The sequence below is a fragment of the Strigops habroptila genome, chromosome 5 (assembly GCF_004027225.2).
Source record: "Strigops habroptila isolate Jane chromosome 5, bStrHab1.2.pri, whole genome shotgun sequence".
Lineage (NCBI taxonomy): Eukaryota > Metazoa > Chordata > Aves > Psittaciformes > Psittacidae > Strigops > Strigops habroptila.
In genome coordinates this window covers 2921355-2944003 of record NC_044281.2, presented here as the reverse complement: position 1 = coordinate 2944003, position 22649 = coordinate 2921355, and the positions used below count along the sequence as shown (strand labels likewise).

The window sequence follows — 22649 nt, the reverse complement described above, 5'->3', positions numbered from 1 at the left end:
CGTGATGTGTCCATGCTGCTTCTTTCTAACTGTACGTTTTGCTGGCTCCTGGCTCCAGCGTAGCTGAAACCTGGATAAAATCTGAGTGTCCTGACAAGGCTGCATTAGCAGGCACAGCCTACGTGACCCTTCTTGGCACTAGGAGACTCGTAAATCTGCCAGAAGGATGTAGACAAACAGGAGAGAGTCCAGAGGAAGGCTGCTAAAACCTGCCACAAAGGAACTTTGCACAGCCATGGTAGGAACCTGCTGCATTGGGTTTTAACCCAGTCTCTCTGCTCTTGGCCACTGGGCTGCCAGCATCACCTTTCTGTCACAAGGTGGAGACAGCAGACCAGGCTGGAAAGTGTCCCTGCCCATGGCAGGGGGTTGGAACTGGATGAGCTTTAAGGTCCCTTCCAATCCAAACCAGGCTGTGAATCACAGGGATTCTGGGCATTTGCAAAGCCTGGAAAGGAAATTCAGAGCCGGGGTGTTTGATGGTAGAATTACAGAATGGTTCAGGTTGGAAGGGACCTTAATTCAGTTCCAACCTGTGAGGCTGCTCTGTGCGGTCCCAAGCCCAGGATCCCTCCATCCATCCATCCCTCCCTTTCCCTTTGCAAAAGCTGTAGTTTCAGAGATGAAGTTGGCAGTTTCAGCACTCCCCCCTCAGCTTACTTCCCCATTAGCTCTTCAGGATGTAACCAACACTACAACTTTAAGGACATGCACAGCATTCTGTGACATTTCACTGAAGGTTTTTTTGCTCCCACTAGTGCTAGCACCATACAAAAACGATGATGAAACTTAGCAAGGATATAGCTCGTCGTATTTTCAAATCTCTGTACAAACATGAACTAAACAAAGCAAGGTACTATGCAAAACAGTCATTGCTTAGGATAATCGAGGAGTTGTGCTTCAGCAGTGACACCAGGATGGGAACAAGCGTGCCCTACGGAAAGCAACAAACCAGAGTGAGGTCCTGTCTCCAAAATTGGGATTATGAATGGAGAAAGTAACTGGTGAGGACAGTATCTGAGAGTAGCCTTTAATACCCTTATACCAGGTAGCTAAAGCAATTGTATTCACACTGTCACGCAGACTGGGGAAGAATAACTGCTTAATGCAAATAATATACAGCAAGATATATATATTTGGATGTATAAATATATATTCACACACACATTTGATCTTAAATTTGTTAAAGATGTCTCAACCAACGACAACAAAACTTGCCTTGGTATGAGAGTGATGAGGGTATTAAGAATGTCAAAACCACTGCAGCGACGTGGATCTGTCCCTCCAGAGAACAGAAACTCTTCTGTATCATTCCCCTGCCCTCGGTACTGACAGCAAACACAGCTCTTAATGCCTCTTTTCCAGACACTACCACACACCTACAAAACACACCTACCCCTAAACCATCCAAATGCTGCTGGCACAACTAATGGGCAATGAGACAGACCTTTGGCTGCAAAGGTTCTGAAAACCACTCTACATTGACATGATCCAAGGAGAAACAAGGAGAAACTTGGGTCCTACCTGTTCTCCAGCAGCTCGGACAGGTTGAGGCTTTCAGCCACAGCCTGTTTCTGCAGCCCAGGTTGGTTTGCATTGTTCCTACCACAACCAGCTCAACAGAAACAGGGCAAGAATTTGGTTCATCAGCAGCACTTCCTTGGGGGCTCAACCCAAAGTTGTTGAAATTGCTTTGCACCACTTATTTCCATAAAGGAACGGCAGAAGTCTAACACACCTAAAAGCGTTGGATATACAGACAGCTGGGACTGCCTGTGCTGCAGTGTCTCTGGGAAGGGCAGTGGCTGAGAAGCACCCGCTGCCCAGCAGACAATTCCTGTGTCCCATGCTCCCCATTCCCTGCCCAAGGGCCTCTCCCGTATGAAGACAGGCTGAGAGAGTTGGGGCTGTTCAGCCGGGAGAAGAGAAGGCTGCGTGGTGACCTCATAGCAGCCTTCCAGTACCTGAAGGGGGTCTACAAGGATGCTGGGGAGGGACTCTTCCTTAGGGACTGTAGTGGTAGGACAAGGGATAATGGGTTCAAACTTAAACAGGGGAAGTTTAGATTAGATATAAGGAAGAAGTTCTTTACAGTGAGGGTGGTGAAGCACTGGAATGGGTTGCCCAGGGAGGTTGTGGATGCTCCATCCCTGGCGGTGTTCAAGGCCAGGTTGGACAGAGCCTTGAGCCACGTGGTTTAGGGCAAGGTGTCCCTGCCCATGGCAGGGGGGTTGGAACTAGATGATCTTAAGGTCCTTTCCAACCCTTACGATTCTATGATTCTATGATTCTACGATTCTCTCCAGCAGAGAGCAGGAGGGAGCAGAAATCCCATCCCAAGCCATCGCTCCTGCTTTGGAATCAGAATGAACCATGGAATGGTTTGGGTTGGAAGGGACCTTAAAGCTCATCCAGTTCCAACCCCCTGCCACAGGCAGGGACACCTTCCACTAGAGCAGGTTGCTCCAAGCCCCTGTGTCCAACCTGGCCTTGAACACTGCCAGGGATGGGGCAGCCACAGCTTCCCTGGGCACCCTGTGCCAGCGCCTCAGCACCCTCACAGGGAAGAGCTTCTGCCTCAGAGCTCACCTCAGTCTCCCCTTGGGCAGGTTAAAGCCATTCCCCTTGTCCTGTCCCTACAGGCCCTTGTCCAAAGCCCCTCTCCAGGTTTCTTTAGGAACTAGAGAAAGCAGCAAGCCCCCTCTCAATTATGTGGTCACCACAACTGAGCAAGTCTTAGAATTGATTCTCAACTCCTGGTTGGTTATTTTTTTTAAGATAGCTTGGTTTCAAAGGCAGCACTGCTCCTCCATGAGACACATGCTCTGCTCTGTGCTATCAAGCTCTTTGAACCAACAGCTTGAAATAAAGCACCTTTCACTGAGAGCAGGGTGAGAGTTGGGTTTTTCCCTCAGATAGATAGTACTCTTAGGCATGCTGGAATGCGACTAAAGAAATGCCACACCAGCTCCGAGATCCTCAGACTTTCAGCTACAAGTCACTTCAGAGGACATACAGAGTACTAGCACACACAAATCTTCTACTCCTGAGCTTCCTGTGCAGTAGAATCATAGAATAGAATCATAGAACAGTTTGGGCTGGAAGGGACCTTCAAAGCTCATCTAGTCCAACCCCCCTGCAATGAGCAGGGACATCTTCAACTAGACCAGGTTGCTCAGAACCACATCCAGCCTGGCCTTGAATGTCTCCAGGGATGGAGCACCCACCTCCCCGCTGGGCAACCTGTGCCAGTAACCAGTCATGACAAGATTTCTTTATGGTGAGGAGAAGACCAAACCTGCCAACTGCACAGAAACCCCTGTTGGACGTTCCTAAGCCCAGAGAGTCACGTTTACCATCAGTATAAGAGGACGGGTGGGCGCTGTGAGTGCGAAAACATCCGCACTGCTGGGGGAGAACAGTTGCCAACGAGGTCCCACACACGATACACTTCACGCACGAGTGGCAAGACACAATCTATAGTTATTACCAGGTCCTGACTGCAGCCATAACCCGTATTTCAAGTGTTAAACATTAGGCCCAAGTTTTCTTAAAACCATTCCATGGAACATATATATTTCAAACATCTATGTTTAAAATGAACTATTTTACTAACCTACAAACTTCATCCAGACTGTCACCTGGGGAAAACCACCTGCAATTCAATTTCAAGTATTCACCAACGTGAAAGTTGTTGCTTTAAGTCATTTGAAGATCCTGAGACACTCATATGCAATCAAAGAGAAGGGGAAAACATAGAGATACAAAAGAAGCAAAGCAGCTCTCAGAGCAGCACTGCAGGTCCCAGTGCAAGCCAGCTCCCATCCACCCACCCCAGGCTTTTCAGACAAGACCCCAACCCACCATGGAGACTTGCAGCTCCCAAAGACAGGTCAGCCACAATGTTCAGCAGTTGTCTTGCCTTCTGCAGTCACTGGAAACTATATGAATCACTCTGAATTCTTGCTCGGGGGGAGTAATCTGTGAGGAACACGGGAGCATCAGCAAGCACAGCTCTGCCACGTATGAAGTGCACAAAAAGGAAGAAGCGAGTGAAGGAAGCCAAGCAGTACTTTATTGACTCCCAGAAGACAGATATAGATTTGCATACAACCCTGGAAAACTTTTTTTATACTTTTTAAAATCCCGGAATTATAAACAAGAGAACTCATTCCTCATAAATAACCTGACACCATTCCTTCGTCAAAAGGGTTTGGCATGGAACATTATTTCCTTTTACAGTTTCATTTCCATCGTTCATTAGAACAGTTTAAAAAACTATGTCTATAAATAATACTTAAATATATTGCTCATATTTGTGACTTCATAAAAAAAATAGTTTGAGCTAATACTTTCCTAGTCATCAAAAGAAAAAAAACAGGATCCAGAGAGACACCAACTTTTGAATGAGCACTTCAGAAAGATGGGTGAAAATAACCGGCTGGAGATTCTCAACAGACTTCATTTATCAATAGACTGAGCCCCTCCAAAATGGGTGTTTCACATAATTTCAGCAATGACTTCAAGAATAGCACACGATGCAAGCAGCTTCCCCTCGATCCTGCGCACACCCAGCTACAGCCACCAACACAACTTCTGCACCATGAACGAGACAAGGTTGATCTCAAAGGCAGATGTGCAAAATCTATTTAACCACATACAGTTAAATCCCTTTTACCTTGAGAATAGGACAGTCTAAGCCTCAGTCGGATGAGGAGGACAAAAGCTTTGTCGGGCTTGCAAAGGCCATGGGAATGCTTTTGGGTTTAATGAGGAGTAGACAGGATGGCTGAAGTCACCGAGGAAGCTGGATGAACACAGCCTGTCTTCTGCAGCTTGTGACATTTGGTCCTCTGGCATCTGGAAAAGGCATCTGGAAGCACCAGACTTTTCCAAGGGGATCACTAGGCCACAGCCCTGCTAGCCCTCCCAGAGCTATTACCCATAACACCACCAAAACTGCATTGTCTGAACCTCAGTGTGTTACTTCCAAAGACACTAACCCAGAGGCTTCAACTAATGCACAAGTGATTTTCACGCTTGATCACTTTTTGAGATTGGAAATGGGCTCCTAGTTGAGCAATAATGAACCAACACATTCTCTTGGCATTCATGCTTGGTAGAAGTGCCTTTACATCTCCAACACCCCAAGTACTTGCTAGCCCCCCTGGGAGATGTTGGGATTGAGGGACAGTAAATCCAGTTACAGCTTCAGGATAGACAGCCTCTGGCCATGAAGCTGGCTGAAGGGACCCACAGCTCATCTCCACTGCCTCTGCAGACACACCGGCACAACTCTAAACTGGATCTCTGACCCAATGTGGGTCTAAAAGTAACCCTTGACTTGACTTCAAAGCACGGACCAGCCTGCTGATCTGATGTCCTGTGCAGCACGGGCAAGGGGCAGCGGAGCAGAGGGACAGGACCCAACAGCAGGAGCAGTGGGGCACCGACTGGGTTCTGTCAAGCAAACTCCCATGTCACAAAGCATCACCTTCACGGTCTGCAAAGGGAACACGGAGGATCTCTGAGACGCTCTTCGGAAAGCACAGGTGATACCTGGATGGGCATGAGCCAAGTGCTGTGTTTGGACACACGCCGTGTGAGCAGAGGAGTGATACCGGACGCTGTCTCATCCGCCCCTAACTATCACATCCTAAAAAGTGTTTTGAAAAATGCCTTCTATACACCAGTTAATCAAACACAATATTTCCTTTCTATCCTACATTTTTACATAAAGCAGAAGTGTCTACACCTTTAGGAAAAACATCTTTCTAAGTAATCATCAAAGCAAACGAAAGCACGTTTTGAGAGCAACTTACCTAATCAGCTCCATGAAGACCATCACACATGTAAACACAAAAGGCAATGAAACCTCAGAGACATAGCAACTTGGGTGAAAACAGATGTAACACAGGAAAGAAGTTTTAACAACTTTTTGTCCATACAAGAACTTTTGATTTCCAAGAGGAGAGCAATTAATACCCAGGAAGTGACTGGTTTTGGCAATTCAGGCCCTTAAAATGAGCAATTTCTTTTTAAAGTTGTCATATTACTGCTAGGATTGTATTGTGATGAGTTCCTGGGATATACAAATCACCTACTTCTAAACACGTTCCTGCACATTATAGACTAAACTTCTTAACTTACGAATAATTATTTTGCTGTTTCCAGTTTACAGTGGTAAAAAATAAAACATGAAGACTTCACAATGTGTGTAAATGGGAGGTAAATGTATTTTTAAAAACAGAATAAAAAGCTGCATGTTAAAAACTGGGTCACAGACTAATAAATACATACATCGAAGACATGAAATTCTCAGCAGCTGGTTTTCAAGAGCAAGGAAGTGGGGAAAAACTAGCTGTCCAGACTCCATTCTGGCTCTGTGGTCTATACGCTAGAAATATCTGCAGTTCAAAACCAAGTTAAGGGAGGAGCAGAATCAGCTTTGTCATCTATTTTCTTTTTTTAAAAAAAAAAGAAAAAATAAGCTACTTCCTAAAAATGTGGTGGAAAACCTGGAGAAACTTTCATTTCTTCATGCACTTGATGCCATTGAATGTAAAAAAGAAATGATTTTAACCCAGAAAAAACGAGTCATTGTGTACTGTAAGAAGAGCCTTACTGCGAGTTTTCTACAGTGAAAGTCTTTCTAGAAATACACCAGAAACTACTTTCCCGTAACAAAATATACAAGTATGTGTCAGACCAGCATTGAGTTTCAATACTCAGGCAAAACAGAAACAGTTACTATGAAGTTTCAAATAAAAACCAAAGGAAAAACCCAACTCCAAACAGGATAAAAGATGTTCTGACGGCTGAGGAGATGCCAGAAAGCAATGCTGGACACCAGGAATTTCCAGAACAACCCCCTTCCCAAAGTGATGTGCAGTCTGTGAATTAAACCGTGAGAGAAAACTGATCCTGTTCGATGGGCTTCTCCACCCAGGCTCCAAGTCCTGCCTTCAGGAATGCTTTAAACAAACACTCTTTGGCAGTTTGATACTCAGTGGCTCCTTGCTTGGTTTCGTGGTACAGGTTAGGCTTGAGGATCTTTGAGCGCAAGCTGGAGGAAAGCTGTGTGGAGAAAAGAAGAGAGACAAGAACCTATTAAACCAAATAGTTTGAGAGTGAGTTATTAAGAAACCCTCTACTATTAAAACAAGATAACAAACTACTAAAGCAAATGTTCAAAGGCAGACAAGGACAGTATTGCTCCTTCCAGCCATCATGGCTCTGTACCCAGCTTCACTGCACCCAACTGTGCTGTTTGCCTCTTCCAAAGCACCATGCCACTCTGAGCAGTCTCACCAGCTCGCCTGCCTTTTGCTTTCTCTGGATTATTGGCTTCCTTTGGTGGAAGCAGTCTTGACATTAAAAAGCCACTGACAGACCCTTGTAGCTTTTCTTTCTGAGAGGACACAGCAAAACCTCAGTAGGTTGGATTGCAGTGCAATCCAAGTGGGATTATCCTTCCAAATAAATTAAAATGAGAAGGCAAGCTCAAAGGAGATAGCACCCTTTGTTTACTCAGCTAGAAACCAAGTATTTTTAGATCCTTGCATGTATGTTGGATCAGACATTATCAAACCGAAGAATAAACTCCAAAACAGCACTGTTCTTTTCCATGACTACATGGAGCAGTAGCTAACATAAGGCTCAGCTTAAAACAGGCTCAGAAAGAGGTTTCTGAATACAGAAAGCAGCACTCTGAGATACTTTATTAGGAATTAAGGAGTGGAAAATCCAGCACTCCAGCAGATGTACCTTTGCATGAATACGCATCCAGCGGCTGTAAAAAGCATGCTTACAAAGGCGAGATGCACGACCCATTTCATCTTTGCCAGTTGTAGCATTAATGACCTCAAGACCAGTGTCTCCTACTGTCCAGTTCACACTGAAGTTTGGTGCTTTCCCTGGTTGACGGGCTTCTGCATTGCTAATACCTGAAAGAAAAGTGGTGGTTAATGACAACAAGAAATACTAACTCATGAGTTTTGTTTTTACTGGGGAGTAACGGATACAGCAGAGCTATGAAATCACACCACTGAGAGTCTTGCAAGCAGATCTTTTACTCTGAGCATATTCTCCTGTAGATTTGTCACTAACCTTGGAGATATTGCCATGCACATCTCATTCTCATGCTGCCTAAAGGGCTCTCTCCTCCTGTCCTTCCCAGCAGGGCTGTGATAAATCAGCCTCCTCAGCAGAGGGGTTCATGGAGAGGTCTGTGGCAAGGGTCCATGGGGACATTAATACGAGCACCTTGCCACAGCCATCTAAGGAGGACCTGGTCTTGCTGATAGGGCAAACCAATGAACTAATTATTAACCTGACAATAATTATGAAGCAGGAAAAAAAAGTTGCTCTGCTCCTGCACAAGAAGCTGCTGCTCTCGGAGCCCCCTCAGTTGAGGGACAAGTTGAGCACAGGAAAGAGCAGACACCGTGAGGTTTTGGGAGTTGTAACTCTCCAGTTGATTCCTTTTCACTCTGCTGCTGTAAAAATGTAGGTGCATGTTACTTATCTCATTTCAAAATGGGTGTGAAACACTGGTCATGTTTAAACACAGTTACAATCCAGCTAGCAACCTTGGACTGCAGTCTTATTTGGAGAGGTCATGCTGACTTAGAAGTGCCTACGAAGTGCTTTTCCACTTTCCCTCATAAGAATGGAGTTAGGTCAGAGCAGGGACAGCAGAATGCCTTACAAACCAAGGCATGAAGGTGCCTACAGTTCAGCAGCAGTTGAGAGAGCTTCATTAAAAGCTATCAATCTATTTCCTCCTTCTTACAAACTACACTGGGACATGGCTTGACCAGCACAGGCAGCAGCACTGATGCTATGGGCATCCAAGTTGATATGAGAGAGCCCTATCCTCAGCATCCTCTGCAGAATGCCAAAACTGGTCTGTCAGCATAAATCCAGCTGTGCTTCAGCTGCCTCCCCACTCTACATGCCTATTGCTACTTACAGTGCCTAGAAATGGTGAACCACAGGACTCGGAAAAGGACTTGGATCATTTTGCTTAGATGTTAAATTGGGCAACACCTCTCAACAATGGCTTCATCTCTACTGATGGAGAAGCAAAGCCACCAGCAGTCTAACCCAAGGGTGAAGCAAGGCCTAGGGCAGGATTTATTCCCCCACAGGACCCCAACACTGCAGAGATGCACTCTATGCAATGACCACCGTACCATGCTTGAAGAATCATGGCAGCTGCTGCCATCCATGGGCAGCTCCTGTCCTGCGTGTGCTCTGCACCCACAAGCAACACCCAGGGCTGAAAGTTTGGGTTGTGTGTGCTATGGAAAATCTGAGGAACACATCAGGTTTGATCCTGGGACATTACAGGTATTGGAACATGCTGCCCAGGGCAGTGGTGGAATCACCAATCCTGGAAGTGTTCACAAACCATGTAGCCGAGGCCCTCAGTGCCACGGGTTAGTGGTGGCCTTGGCAGTGCTGGGGAACGGTTGGACTTGGTGATCTTAAAGGTCTTTTCCAACCTGGTTGATTCTATGGTTCTACAGAGGTGGAAAAACTCTACCTTTAAGATATCTCTGTTGTCTCACCAGGAGAGAGCAAAGGAACAGGGCGAGTTTTTCTTTCTAGCAAGTAAAGATCCCATTCTTACATTAACACAACTCTCACTGAGAACCTGTTTCAAATGTACTCTGAGGTTCTGCTAAGCCCTACACTTCATAACATCTAGTGAATTTGTATGAATTGAACCTAACTGTTGCAGCAGGGTGCTTTTCTTGCTGATATTTGAAATGTAATCTAATACACAAAGAGCACAGGACTGGCTCACGTGGGCCAGGTCTCATGTGAGACCTACAAGCAACATTCAACACAGCAACATTCAGTTTGCTGATTGCCACAATCAGTTCTTCCTTTCACAAATCAACATTTTGAAGTATCAATCACATTGAACTTCCTGAAGCTGTTGTGTCTTTACGCTTGGTTTATGTCAACCTGGTCACTGTGACTGATAACCAGTGATTACATGAATAAATAAAAAATAAAAAACAACTCCGCTATTCCTCATTCTCTTAAAATATAAGCTGAAAAAAAATTGAGAATTGGAACAAAAGTTTCCTGAAGAGGTATTTTCTGGTTTCTTTCAGGAGAGATGCATCCAGGAGCTGAAATACAGCAGGATGCCATGGACCTATACCCAGCAATCTGTACATCAGGCTGTGGGATCCACATACTGACCAATCCAGGAGGGCAGACAGTGGTCCCTGTTGAGCCGGTACCACCGAGAACATCACATAAGCAATACTTGAGGAAGACCCAACAAGAACGGGGCTTTATGACAAGATGAGAGTCAAAAAGTCCTCATCGCAATATCTGAGGTCCTTCTGAGTGGTTGGCAATGGACATGTGCATCACACCTCCTGGAAACTGGAGCTGCTCATGCACACCTCAACTTGTCCTGTGCCATTTAAGTGCAAACGCTTCTACTCCATGAGCCACACAACACGAGGCCTGCACCCAAACACTTCAGACATTGTCAACTTTGGGTGCACACAAAATGAATCTCAACTCTGAGTCTTCAAGAGCACATCAATCCAGGCTGCTTTTGTGAAGCTTATGTGAAACAGAACCGTGCTGACAAAATTCTGGATCAAAAACTACTGAGGCAACAGGGCTTAAGAAGCTGCCACCACATGACAAGCAGGTCAGTCATGGTTTTTCTTCCATCTAATGATATCTGTGCTTTTGTTCCATACACCACTGCCCTATCAGCTACTCAGACATCATCACAAGGAGCCACACAAGCAAATCACGAGGAAGCTGATCATCCAGTATGCACAACATTTCCATGGCAATTACACAGTTGCATTCCTTAGGTTATCTTGATGAATTAAATACATTCTTAAAAAACCAAACAAACAGAATTTCAAACAGACTAAAATAACAACACCCTGTTCTGCTGTTTCATCATCTGCACAAACCCTGGAGAGAGGGCAAAAGAATCCCTGAAGGTGGATCACAGGTAGTATTGACAAGGATCAAATGTCATCTCAAAAGCAAAGCATCTGATAACACTTCAGATGGATCATATCTTCCCCCTCAAAACCTAGACATGAACATAGCATAATAAGCTGAAACTAGTAATAGGAGAGAAAGCTAGGATAGAAAGTAAAATATTTTGCTGTCCTTTGAAAACTAATATTGAAATTTAGTTGAAAACTAAGGTATTTAGAGAACATTGCTCAAAACTTACTGCTGAGTATTATTATAATGGGGTATAATAAGCAAAAAGTCAGAGCTCTTTGTGCCAGTGCTTATATAAATAACAAAGCTTAAGGTTCTTTGAGGACAGAGCTCAAAAAAGCTTCATTAAATAGGAAAGAGAGATCTGAAAAACACCAATGTGAACAGGAGGATCAGGTACCAAGGAAACAGCCAGAAAAATCACCAAAGGTTCTGCTGAAGGATTTATTTTTGTTTAAAAGAAAATAAAAATGCAAACGTAGGCAGAAGTCAGAGGAGTGCTGGGGCATGAACATTTCTAATAACCACCCTTGCTGTGGTGGTTGAAGTCTTCAACTTTCAACAAGGAAACTAAAGATGAAGCAGCAGGAACAGCAGTTGCGGTACATAACCTCTCATCACAAACCACACGAGTTTTCCAGGATGGAAGGCAGCCAGCATGACTCCAATTTTAAAGGAGTTTAGAGGTGTGTCAGGGAACTGCCAGTCAATAAACATGACATCTGCATCAGGAAGGCTGCAGGAACTATGATACTGCCCAGTTGGGCACAGATGGAAACACAACAATATTGGGAAAGACTCAACAAAATGCTTAACTGAAGGCTGGAGGTGGCTAGCGTGACACTAATTCTTAGAAAGCCCAGAGAGCAGAACGCCTGTCTTCTCAATGTCTACCTTAAAAATAGACTTAATGGACACCTGGATGAAGATGGTCTGCTTGGGAAGAGCCAACACAGAGAGAGACCCTCAAGCTCCTCGGAGACCTGGAAAGTGTGCACTGGGGGAAAAACCAAGGTGAGTAAGATTAGTGATGATGTAGGTTATTTAAGAAGGTAAATAAGAGAAGCATTTGCAAAGAGTAGCAGAAAAAGCCAACAACAAGCTGAAAGAGAGCTGGGCTGGGTCAGCCTGGAGAAGAGAAGGGTCCTTAAGGGGAGACCTTAGAGCAGCTTCCAGCGCCTAAAGGGGCTCCAGGAAACCTGGAGAGGGGCTTTGGACAAGGGCCTGTAGGGACAGGACAAGGGGAATGGCTTGAACCTGCCAGAGGGGAGGTTGAGATGAGCTCTGAGGCAGAAGCTCTCCCTGTGAGGGTGCTGAGGCGCTGGCACAGACTTTTCCCAGAGAAGCTGTGGCTGCCCCATCCCTGGCAGTGTTCAAGGCCAGGTTGGACACAGGGGCTTGGAGCAACCTGCTCTAGTGGAAGGTGTCCCTGCCCGTGGCAGGGGGTTGGAACTGGGTGAGCTTTAAGGTCCCTTCCAACCCAAACCACTCTATGATTTTCAAAGGCTGACTCTCTGAATAGAGTATCTGCTGAGCTCTGCCACCCTGCTTCCATTCTGGGTGAACTCTTTCATGTCCACCTCCCACACTGGCTCCAAAAAGAGTCTATGTGGGTTACCCTGCAGACTGGCACTTTGTTACTGTCTGATTTATAGACTCATCCTCATGCCATTTGAGAAATCAATCCCTTTTCAGATTATTCTGGAAAATCGCAGCATCTGGCCCTGTCTTCTCTCAGTGAGCTGGCCAATTCTCAATGAAAGCTCACATGCCCTCAGTGCTGGGGTGCTAAAAGCACATTGAAAGGCCAGGTCCTGCAACCAAAAGGCTCCCAGGAGTCAGCACAGGGAGGGAGTTTTCTACCAGCATTCAGGTTTCTGCATCCCTAGCTGAAAAGCAACCACTCTGATGTGCATGTTCCCATTTAACTTGCTGGGAAAATAAGGTGTAAGTAGAAAAAATCTCCTACAAGGAAGAAAAACTATGAAAAGACAGGTTTAGCAGTAGATAACAATAACTCAGCCAGACTTTGACTTAACGCAATTGTCCCTGCAGCCATAAAATTGTTTTATGAGAGAAAAAACCCAGTTTTACAGTACTTTCTCAGCTAAACAGGTGAGACAGTAGGGAAACCAGCTTCTTCTCAATTTGGTTCTTCCCTCTGGTAGAAACAAGTCCACCATAAACACAGTTGTGTGTGTGGCACCAGGAGGAACATAAAATTGGGGATTTCTGTGGTGCTTATTCCAGGGAAGAATACAGTGCAAAATGTGAACTGAAAAGCAGATGGGCAGCTACACAAATGCCCCACTGAATCTAACAGCATGGATCAGAAGACTGAACCAGTAGAAGAAAATCCACCAACACAATTCTCAGTCCAACCTTCCAAACCAGCTTCCCATACATTTTGGAGATGTGTATTTCCATGAAAACTCAACACAGAACATTTCTGAACACTCTCTACTGCTCAGCTAGTCCTGGCTGAGCTGTTTAAACAGATGGTGCTATTTCAGGGCAAACAGATGACATCAATATTGCAGAAAGATGATTTTTAAGAAGACAAGGTATTATTATATGTTGTGAAAAGGATAACAAAACCTCCCCTCACCCTGCCCTGAACCTGCTGTCTTGAAAAGCTGATAAAAATTCCCCCAAATCAGATCACACATCAGCTACTACGTCCATACTACTATTAAATGATTGGTACTGTGTTTTAATTGTTACTTACTTGCTAATACAAGGAAAAATGTTACTTAACACTTTCGCACATCCTAGTTCAGGGAATCCTTATTCATTACCTTTCTTATCTAAAGAAATGCCTAATATCCAATATGCTCTTTTCCCCACTCCCTCCTTAAATCTATTTTAAAAATGCACGTCAAACTTGAAAAAATGCTTTAAATTACTGAGGGGTTTTGGGTTTGGTGGGGTTTTTTTGGGGGCGTGTGTTTGTTTTCTTCTGGAAAATAAACAGACACATGCCAAAAGCCAAGTTCTACAGAACAAAGCAATGCACACGAGAGGGAGGATGAGAGATTTCAGGTTTGAAACTTCCACAGCATTACTTTAACTAGCAGTTTTAGGATTTAAGATGCTTCAGAACTCCCTTTGAAAGTCACAGCTCAATTAGAAGTTACAACCTGTTCATTCAAACACTGCCATTCCTCTTAGCCCCACTAGAGCCTAGGATCAGCTCAAGGCCAAAGAACAGTATTTAACTGTTCACCAGCAACTGCAGAAAACAACCACTAACTACTCTGGCTGGGACTTGCCATACTGCTGTCTGTCAGATATATTTAACCCTCTTAAAAATACTCCCAAAGAATGTGCCACTGGGCTCTGAATGCTGCATTTGTGCATTAACCTTCCACAAAGTGGAAATGGAAGTATTATTGGGTCATACAAACAAGTTGGGTGCCATGCAAATTAAAGCTACTGCTGCATCCAACAGATTGATGATAAAAAGAAAATACAATCAGTGGCAGCTGAGATGTTCTCTCCATCCATTTTTAGTTTCTTAAAGATCTAGAAATGGTGAATCCAATGTGTCTATCTTGACATACTGATTAAGGATGTGGTCATTCAACAGATATCTGCAATGGCAAGAGAAGCAACAGTGACAGCTGACATGTTATTTCATGGGTAGGAAGAGGTTTCACTAAGCCAGGGCCTTCAACTTGCCTCACATATTGCTAGGGCATGCTCTAGAGAGCAGTTATGTGAACCTGCATCCAAAGGTTCATACCACAGCTCTTTCCACCTTCTAACTCATGAAGATGCTATGGTATTTCTGACCAAGTATCTATATTAGGTTTAGAACATAACTTCTCTGTTGTAACCAGAAAGCAGTTTACTCACAGTACATAATTTGCAAGGTTTTGAGAACTGCAAAATCACATTGCTACTGGAACAGACTTAGTTACCGGCACGGCCTCCTCCATCAGATACTTGCCACTAAGTAAAGGTCTGTTGAGTGTATAAAGAGGTGGTAGATCTTCTATCTCTGCTATCCTCTGGTATACGGCTCTGGATAGATGATCCCCATGATATAAACTCCCCAAGATGATGCTAGAGAAGTAAATTGGCTCCACAAAGAGGCTAAGTAAGGCTCCTTGAATACCCAATACGTTCCACCTAAGAGGGAGGGAAAAACAAAACAAAACAAAACAAAAAAAACACTTTCTTTTTAATGGAACAAGGAACATCTGCCAGACATAACAGCAGTCAATCACAACAGACTAGACTTTGAACCCTTCCTCTTGACCAGCACATGACTGTGGTAGCACAGCTGTGACACCTGCCAGAATATCAGGGATCAACTTATAGGATGCCCAACGAAATCCTGAGTAAGATTTCCTATAGCAACAGGTCTCCTGAAGCATCCACTTCAGGAGCAGCCTCCATAACTTTCTTTCCCTGCTGATTCATCTAGTGATGCATTTTCCAGCAACCTAATGCCAGAGATAGACAGGATCATTCAATGAGAGAAAGCTAAACTGTGAGATTCTCAGTCAGAAACAGTAGCTGATGCCTCCAAAAGACACCTGGCAGCAGGCAAACCATCCTTCCCAGAACACAAGCAAGATTGTGTCTGCAAGACCTCAGCACCATAAGGGAAAGCTTGTCCTTGACACCCCAGCCAAACTTTCCACATCCTGCTGCCAGGAAGGACCTATGTAGTTGCTTGCAATATCCACGGGCAGGGAGAAAACTGATTCTGAAACCTGAAAATAGGAAGAGTGCATATACTCTTTGCTCACTTTGCTTCATAGACGCCAACCAAAAATCCCTGTCTGCACTAATGTGACCCACACTGGATCAGGTATGGCAGCAGGGATACAGGACTGGATCAGGTTTGGTGGCAGGGATACAGCAAAGGAGCAAAATACAGAAGGATTTTTTGTGGCTGTGTTCATTTGATCAAGTTTTGGCTCTCAGCCTTCATGTAACAGCCATACAAAGTACTTTCTCAAACCTCAAAATGGTTTTACTGTGGACTATTTTCACTGTCCTTGTCTCTGAGGTATACTTGCAAGCAGCTTGTCACTATGAAAACAGCACACTTGAGAACTGCAACACCCAGACACAAGCAGCAGAAAGTTTCTTCTGGTGCTTGAATGAAACAGATGAGCTCACACTCATACAGAAAGGCCCATTCTAAACCACGTGGCAAGGCTTCCTTAGGAAAATGGGGAATGTGGATGTTGCTAACAGTGTTTCTTGCAGCTTGTGCTGGGATGGCACGGCTTACACATCACAACCAGCTCAGGCTAGAAACCACACACAACTGCTTCACCACTGCAAAACCTGAACTACTAAGATGTTTAAAAGCAAAAAAGGGCAAAATAAAAATTGCAATCCAAGGAAACAACTGCTTTGTGTATCTTCACTGAGGATGAAATGGAGGCAATGTGCACTAGCTTACTCACCTCTCTATAAAAAAGCTGGCCTTAATGAATAAAAATACTGTGCTAATAAAAAATAAAGTAGATTTTACATTCAGTAAAGGCCTGTTTTGTATAGCACTGAAAATGCAATCAGCAACCAGATGTCAGAGGAAAGATATCAAGTGAAAATTATTGCTTCCCAGGACCAAGGTACTTTTCTAAGGACCATACCATGACTAGAATTTTGTAATCACAGTGGTATTTCAAGTGCCAAATGAACTGTAGTAGTATTTTCTTGTTATTTGCAGAGTTACCTATGTCAAGCATAAAGAAGCACGTGGACTGCTACAGACAGAGATAATATTATGGAAGAAACATCTGGAAAGAATTCAAGACTAAGCATTGCAAACTGGGGCCTTACAAAAGTATCTGAAACTTGCAGCCACACACTGAGCTTCCTTCAGTAAGGCACATCACAGGTTACCTTTCATGAACAGTACTTGAGTAACAGATGGACATTTTAAAAAAGGCCAAAGCATTCCTCTGGCAAGCACTAGCTTCCTAAATAAAACCTTTGCCAGACCCTTTCCCTTGCTTCAGTCTCTAGTATTTCCAGAGCTTGTGTTTTGCTGCTTCCTCCCACACTTAGAACCATGGAATGGTTTGGGTTGAAGGACCTCAAAGCTCACCCAGTTCCAACCCCTGCCACGGGCAGGGACACCTTCCACTAGAGCAGGTTGCTCCAAGCCCCTGTGTCCAACCTGGCCTTGAACACTGCCAGGGATGGGGCAGCCACAGCTTCTCTGGGAAAAGTCTGTGCCAGCGCCTCAGCACCCTCACAGGGAAGAACTTCTGCCTGATACACAATCTCAGTCTCCCCTCTGGCAGGTTAAAGCCATTTCCCCTTGTCCTGTCCCTACAAGCCCTTGTCCAAAGCCCCTCTCCAGATATTCTTGAGTTACTTGGTGCCCTTCTCTGCACCGAAAATGAAAGCTGTAGCCTGCCTTGTAAACTTCTTTTGGTTGAAAGAGAAGGAGTGTGGACACAGAATAGAGTGGCTGCAAGGACAAGGTTTGCAGCAACTATTCATACAGCCAAAACCTCAAGGTCTTACTATTTATTAGGCAGGGTTGGATGGCAGTTAGCTTTATAAAAATAGCTTTAAATGTCAATGGTTATAATAAAAGAACATATACTTAGCTGTAGAAACGTATACTTGTATCAGAAACTGTCAGTAACGCAGCAGTAAACATGAAACCCAAATGCAGATTGTGACAGAGTCAAAAGGGAGGGATGTATGAAAATTTTCTTGTTGTTCCTTTTTTATACTGTACTTCTTTCTGTCAAGCAGTAATTTCTCACTTTCATTAGCATGTATACTAAAAACAACCTTTCTAGATATAAACTGAGAAGAAGCTACACCAATACCACGCATCAGTTTTCCAAAGGCCACAGGCATTGATTGCATCTTGAAATGGTAAAACTGCCTCGTCCTTCCAGTTTACAAGCACAACTTGCCAGAATGCATGCCAACAAATGCTGTCAATCTAGTACTAAATGTTTACTGAAGCCACAACTTCTTTTGTAGCCAAATGGGGTATTTCACTTCAAACCATGAGCTGCAGAGCAGAAAAAGCAAATTCTATTACAGAATACTTGAATAAAGTCGGTGTTGCCTTTCCAGTGCAACAATTAACCAAAGGATATTTCTGCACATTAAAAACACTATCAGAAAAGCATTAAGGAACTGAAGCAACTTAAATCTAGCTTAAAACTCCAACCCTGGCCACAGCGCAGTGCTCATTTAGGAGCATCTGGTGGCTCAAGAAATTGGCAACAGAAGACAATTCTCCCATCACTAGATCCACAGGCTCATCATTCATATGCAGGGACACTTCTGCTGCTCAACATCAAATCAGACCCGTGCTGGGCAGGTGATGATCTGCTTGCTGTGGACATGCATCTAGCTGGGTCATCACCTGGCAGAATGAAGGAGCAGAGATGACTTAATTCAGCTAACTGCAATGTGGTTTCTTTTCTGATTTTAAATCTGATTTCTCTTTGTTTCCTTATGGGATTAACTGAGTCTCAATGACCAGCCCATGCCTTTCATAAGTCACAGAATAAACAGGCAGCAACATCTTTTACGTGGAGTGGAGTCAAAGCTTCTTCCACGCCAAGTGGCTTAATCAGCGGCCCACACTGTAAATCCGTAAGTGCACAAAGTCCATGATCTTTGACAGCAGCACTTCCTGCAAACATCTTTTTATTTATCCTGAGGTCACATTTACAGTTACAGCCAAGAGAATCTGCTTTCCCTTGTAGCTGTTCCTGGGCTGGCAACCACACAGCTCTGACCTGGACCAGCTTTTCTGGCATTGCCAGGATTTGCTGCATACCACAGTGAGCGTGGATCAAGCCTCAGGTCACTGGTTTGAGAGGTTACATGATGCTGCTTCTGGTTATTTAGATGCTACATCTTGGGTAGTGGTTTCCTACCACTTCCCCACAGGTTTTTTTACCTAGGTGTCATGCAGCCACCACGTACCATAGGATCCTAGAATGGTTTGGGATGGAAAGGACCTTAAAGCTCATCCAGTTCCAACCCCCTGCCATGGGCAGGGACACCTTCCACTAGACCAGATTGCTCCAAGCCCCGTCCAACCTGGCCTTGAACACTGCCACAGCTTCTCTGTGCCAGCATCTCACCACCCTCAGAGGGAAGAATATCCGAGTGAATACATTCACATGGCCACTGTTGCTTGGGTTAAGAACTGATGAGGAGAATTGCTCCTTCTATTGCTGTCCAGAAATCCCACTGGCTCTGTCATGGAGCTTGCCACTTAGTAATAACTCTCCAACTCGAAGACAGACGGATGGGCATGAACACAGCTGCTGAACATGCAGCCTTTAGTGAGCACACATATGATTTTAAGATGTGTTGGTGCAACTTCTAAGAGAAAGATTGAGTTACAAACTTCCATTCGGAATGTTTCATGAGAATTTAAGTAATTATTTGAAGCCAAGTAACTTAAAATGAATGCGGGTGGAAAAACACATCAAAAGGAGGATGATAAAACCAGACATCATAAAGTACCATAGAACAAGTTTAGGATACATTGAAAACAAATGCATGTATATTAATCTCTCAGAACAGTTACTCTGGTCACAGAAAGCGCCCTACACAGAAAGCCACTAGGCACTAACACACCAGGATAATCCTGTTCTAGTGCTTCTGACCCAAACGGGAATACAGTCATGGCCTTTCCATGTTTTCTTGGATGTTCCTACCAGGCTCAGGAGGGTGCTCAGCAGCACATTGCATCAAAGCACTCAGAGGCTGGAAATAACAGCTTGGATTATACATATAATCCACACAGACGAGGCTGTTCAGATACAAGAGCTTTCCTGCTCGTGCAATCCTGCACCCTGAATTTATCCACGTCTTTTCCAGGCTGGGACTGTGAAGCTTTGGGAAAGCTCAGTGGAAATTCACAGGGCTCAGGCATACTGGAGGGCTGAGTGCTGGACACTCCAGAGCAATGCATTCTTTAAAAGGTAAAATGGACAAAACACGGTCAGAAGTGTCAGGGAAATGTAAAAAAAATAAGGAAAGTAAAAAAAGAATATGAAAATTTGGGCCTCCTTACCCGTCATATAGTCTGTGTTCTGTGTCAAGGGTTTCTATTTGCTTCCTTCACTGGCACAAACAAAATTATTCCCATTAGCCCCAAGGAGAGGTGACAGCTAGCTAGGCAAGCGAGAGATGGAGTCTGTTCTGCATCACAAAATCAACAAATAGTCAAATGGGTTCTAGCTCAAAACTGGCTTCATTTCTTTGTCATTTGCATTAACAGCAACGATGACGTGATAAAAGAAATCAACTGAATGGGCACAGTTACCATGTGGGGTGCTTGGAGAAGTCCCTGGCATGAAGCTGGGGAATTTATTTGGTGAATTTGATGGAAAATATCCTAAAAGAAACTGAAATGGCATTTTTGTAGAATTATTCTGTCCTATCTACTGAAAGGCTCTATCCAGTTATATTTAGTTTTAAACTAAAGTAAAATATCTTCCTTCAGTAGAGATGCTGATTACTTGAGACAAGGCTAGAGGAACAAAGTGACTCCATAACCTTCCTGCTGCATTTTTGATGTGGCATATGCTGTTCACAAGGATAGTTCCACCTAATACACTTAATACATTTTGAACTGTAACTTGACGAAACAGCAGAGCTATTTTCACTAAAATGTAACTAAAATACCATCAGCTGAAATACTCATTTCTCATCTAGTTTGCAAGAACATGGAGGCTGCAAACACACAGATTCATTTCAAGATGCCTGCAACTCTCTCATATTCTGATACTTGTTAAAGGACAAAGGGGTAATTATTTGTCTATTATGGTTTTGAACAAAAAAGAATAAATCTTACAATCTTTGTCAAAAGGACAAGAAGAAGGAATTGATAAAATATGATAAAAGCATAGTTTGGAAACTAAACATCTAATGACAATAAAAAGTTTTAAAATAATTTTAAAATTATAAATTCAAAGTGCCCATCAATTAATATTTTTTTAACTGAACATTTTTTCTCTGTATAAAATGACGCAAATCCAAATCTACTCATGCAAAATGTATCTATCTTTTATATCATCAAATCATGGAATCGCTTGGGTTGGAAGGACCTCAAGCTCACCAGTTCCAACCCCTGCCACGGGCAGGGACACCTTCCACTAGAGCAGGTTGCTCCAAGCCCCTGTGTCCAACCTGCCTTGAACACTGCCAGGGATTAGGCAAAGGATGTATCTCAACGGAGGAGGTTATCCAAATCTAACTAATGTATTTATGCATTGTTTTACTAATGCTTTACTGCTCTTGGGAGGGGAAAAGAGGCATCCTCTGCTATTTCCTAGTGATATAAATACAAACCAAAGCTGTCATGACTTGAAGTGCAGGAATGATACATTATGATTTCACCTTGTCTCTGAAGCCAGCAGGAGGTCTGACACCAAGAGCAGGTAAGAACCAGAGCTCTATCACTGGAATTAAAGCCACCCCCGCTACATCTAAGCAATAAAACAAGCAAACCAAGAACCTGCCCATTCACTACAGGTATCATGCAACCCTCCTCGTTCAGCAATAAAAAGCAATAGCAAAGAAAGCAATTGTCCGTATCTACCTTGCTATCTTGTCACTGCAGACATGGTAAGTAGCCTTTCTCCTTGCAGACACCATCCCACGTCTGGATAGTGGTAGTGAGCGCACAGGGATGGTCCTTCCCCAGATTCTATCTTTGTCGTAGCTGTCCTCTGCTTTGCGGTTTGGATGCCTGTCCCTTGATCTAAATGATAAAAAATCACTTACAATCAGCTGAGGAACATTCTCAAAAGTGTTTTTACAGACACTTTTTACAATAAGAAGGCAATTAAGTATTGCCTGCTGCTGCATACGAATTTCTATTGCCCTTGAAAATGAGCTACAGCATCAGAACTCTCAGACTTCTTCTTACAACGCTTTGCAACGAAACAAGCTTTCCACAAAGAGCAGTACCAGCAGAGAGCTCTTCAATTGTTCTGCGTATTACAGCATTAGAACAAAGTTAACAGACAGATCAAGAAAGGGCAGGCAGAAAACCACTGTTAAAAGCTGGAAACATAAAGGGTTGGTTAGTTCTGTACAAATACTTGCTGACTCACTGGCTTATCTGGCTTCAGCTCTTCAAGACCACATGGGATCAGTCTACACTGAACTTCTATCACACAGGAAGAACAGCTCAGATTTTTTTGGAAGAGATCTTTGTCTAAACACATCTACACTAAAGGAAAGAAGACACCTAAATTAACTGTACCGCTCGGACATGCTCAAAAATACTTTAACCTCCTTGCTGGAGCAGGACTGCAGTCATACCTCTTGTGCTGCTTCATGTGGGAGAAAATCCTCGCATCACCACAAGGAGATGTGCTGATATAGAGATGGAACTGCACATTCTCCTTCAGCTTAAATCCACCTCGCTCCGACTTGATAAAATAGATTTTGTTGATCTTCTTTATTGCTGAAAGAGAGAATAAAACAGAGTCAAAACTGAGTGAACACTAAGAACCATAGCTGGGCAGTCTAATAGGCAATTAAAACAACCACAGGTGTCTGGGAATGTTTGTGATATAAAGCTAACGTTATTACTATTAACAAAGTGAAAAGACCACTGTGACAGGAAATAGAGAGCCTTGACACCTCAGATGTTAAGAGCTTTCAGG

At 43.8% G+C, this 22649-nt stretch overlaps 1 protein-coding gene across 1 annotated transcript in view; it reads right to left on the bottom strand.

The window, feature by feature from the left end:
- Positions 1–4053: 4053 nt before the first annotated feature.
- The window catches only part of ADARB1 (adenosine deaminase RNA specific B1), a 42726-nt gene continuing 24130 nt past the window's right edge, over positions 4054–22649 (bottom strand). Inside the window, 8 exon segments of the mRNA XM_030487183.1 lie at positions 4054–7077; positions 7768–7946; positions 14960–15141; positions 21575–21596; positions 21599–21625; positions 21628–21708; positions 21711–21736; positions 22303–22430. Coding sequence (XP_030343043.1) covers positions 6901–7077; positions 7768–7946; positions 14960–15141; positions 21575–21596; positions 21599–21625; positions 21628–21708; positions 21711–21736; positions 22303–22430 — 822 coding nt within the window. The 3' untranslated portion in view covers positions 4054–6900.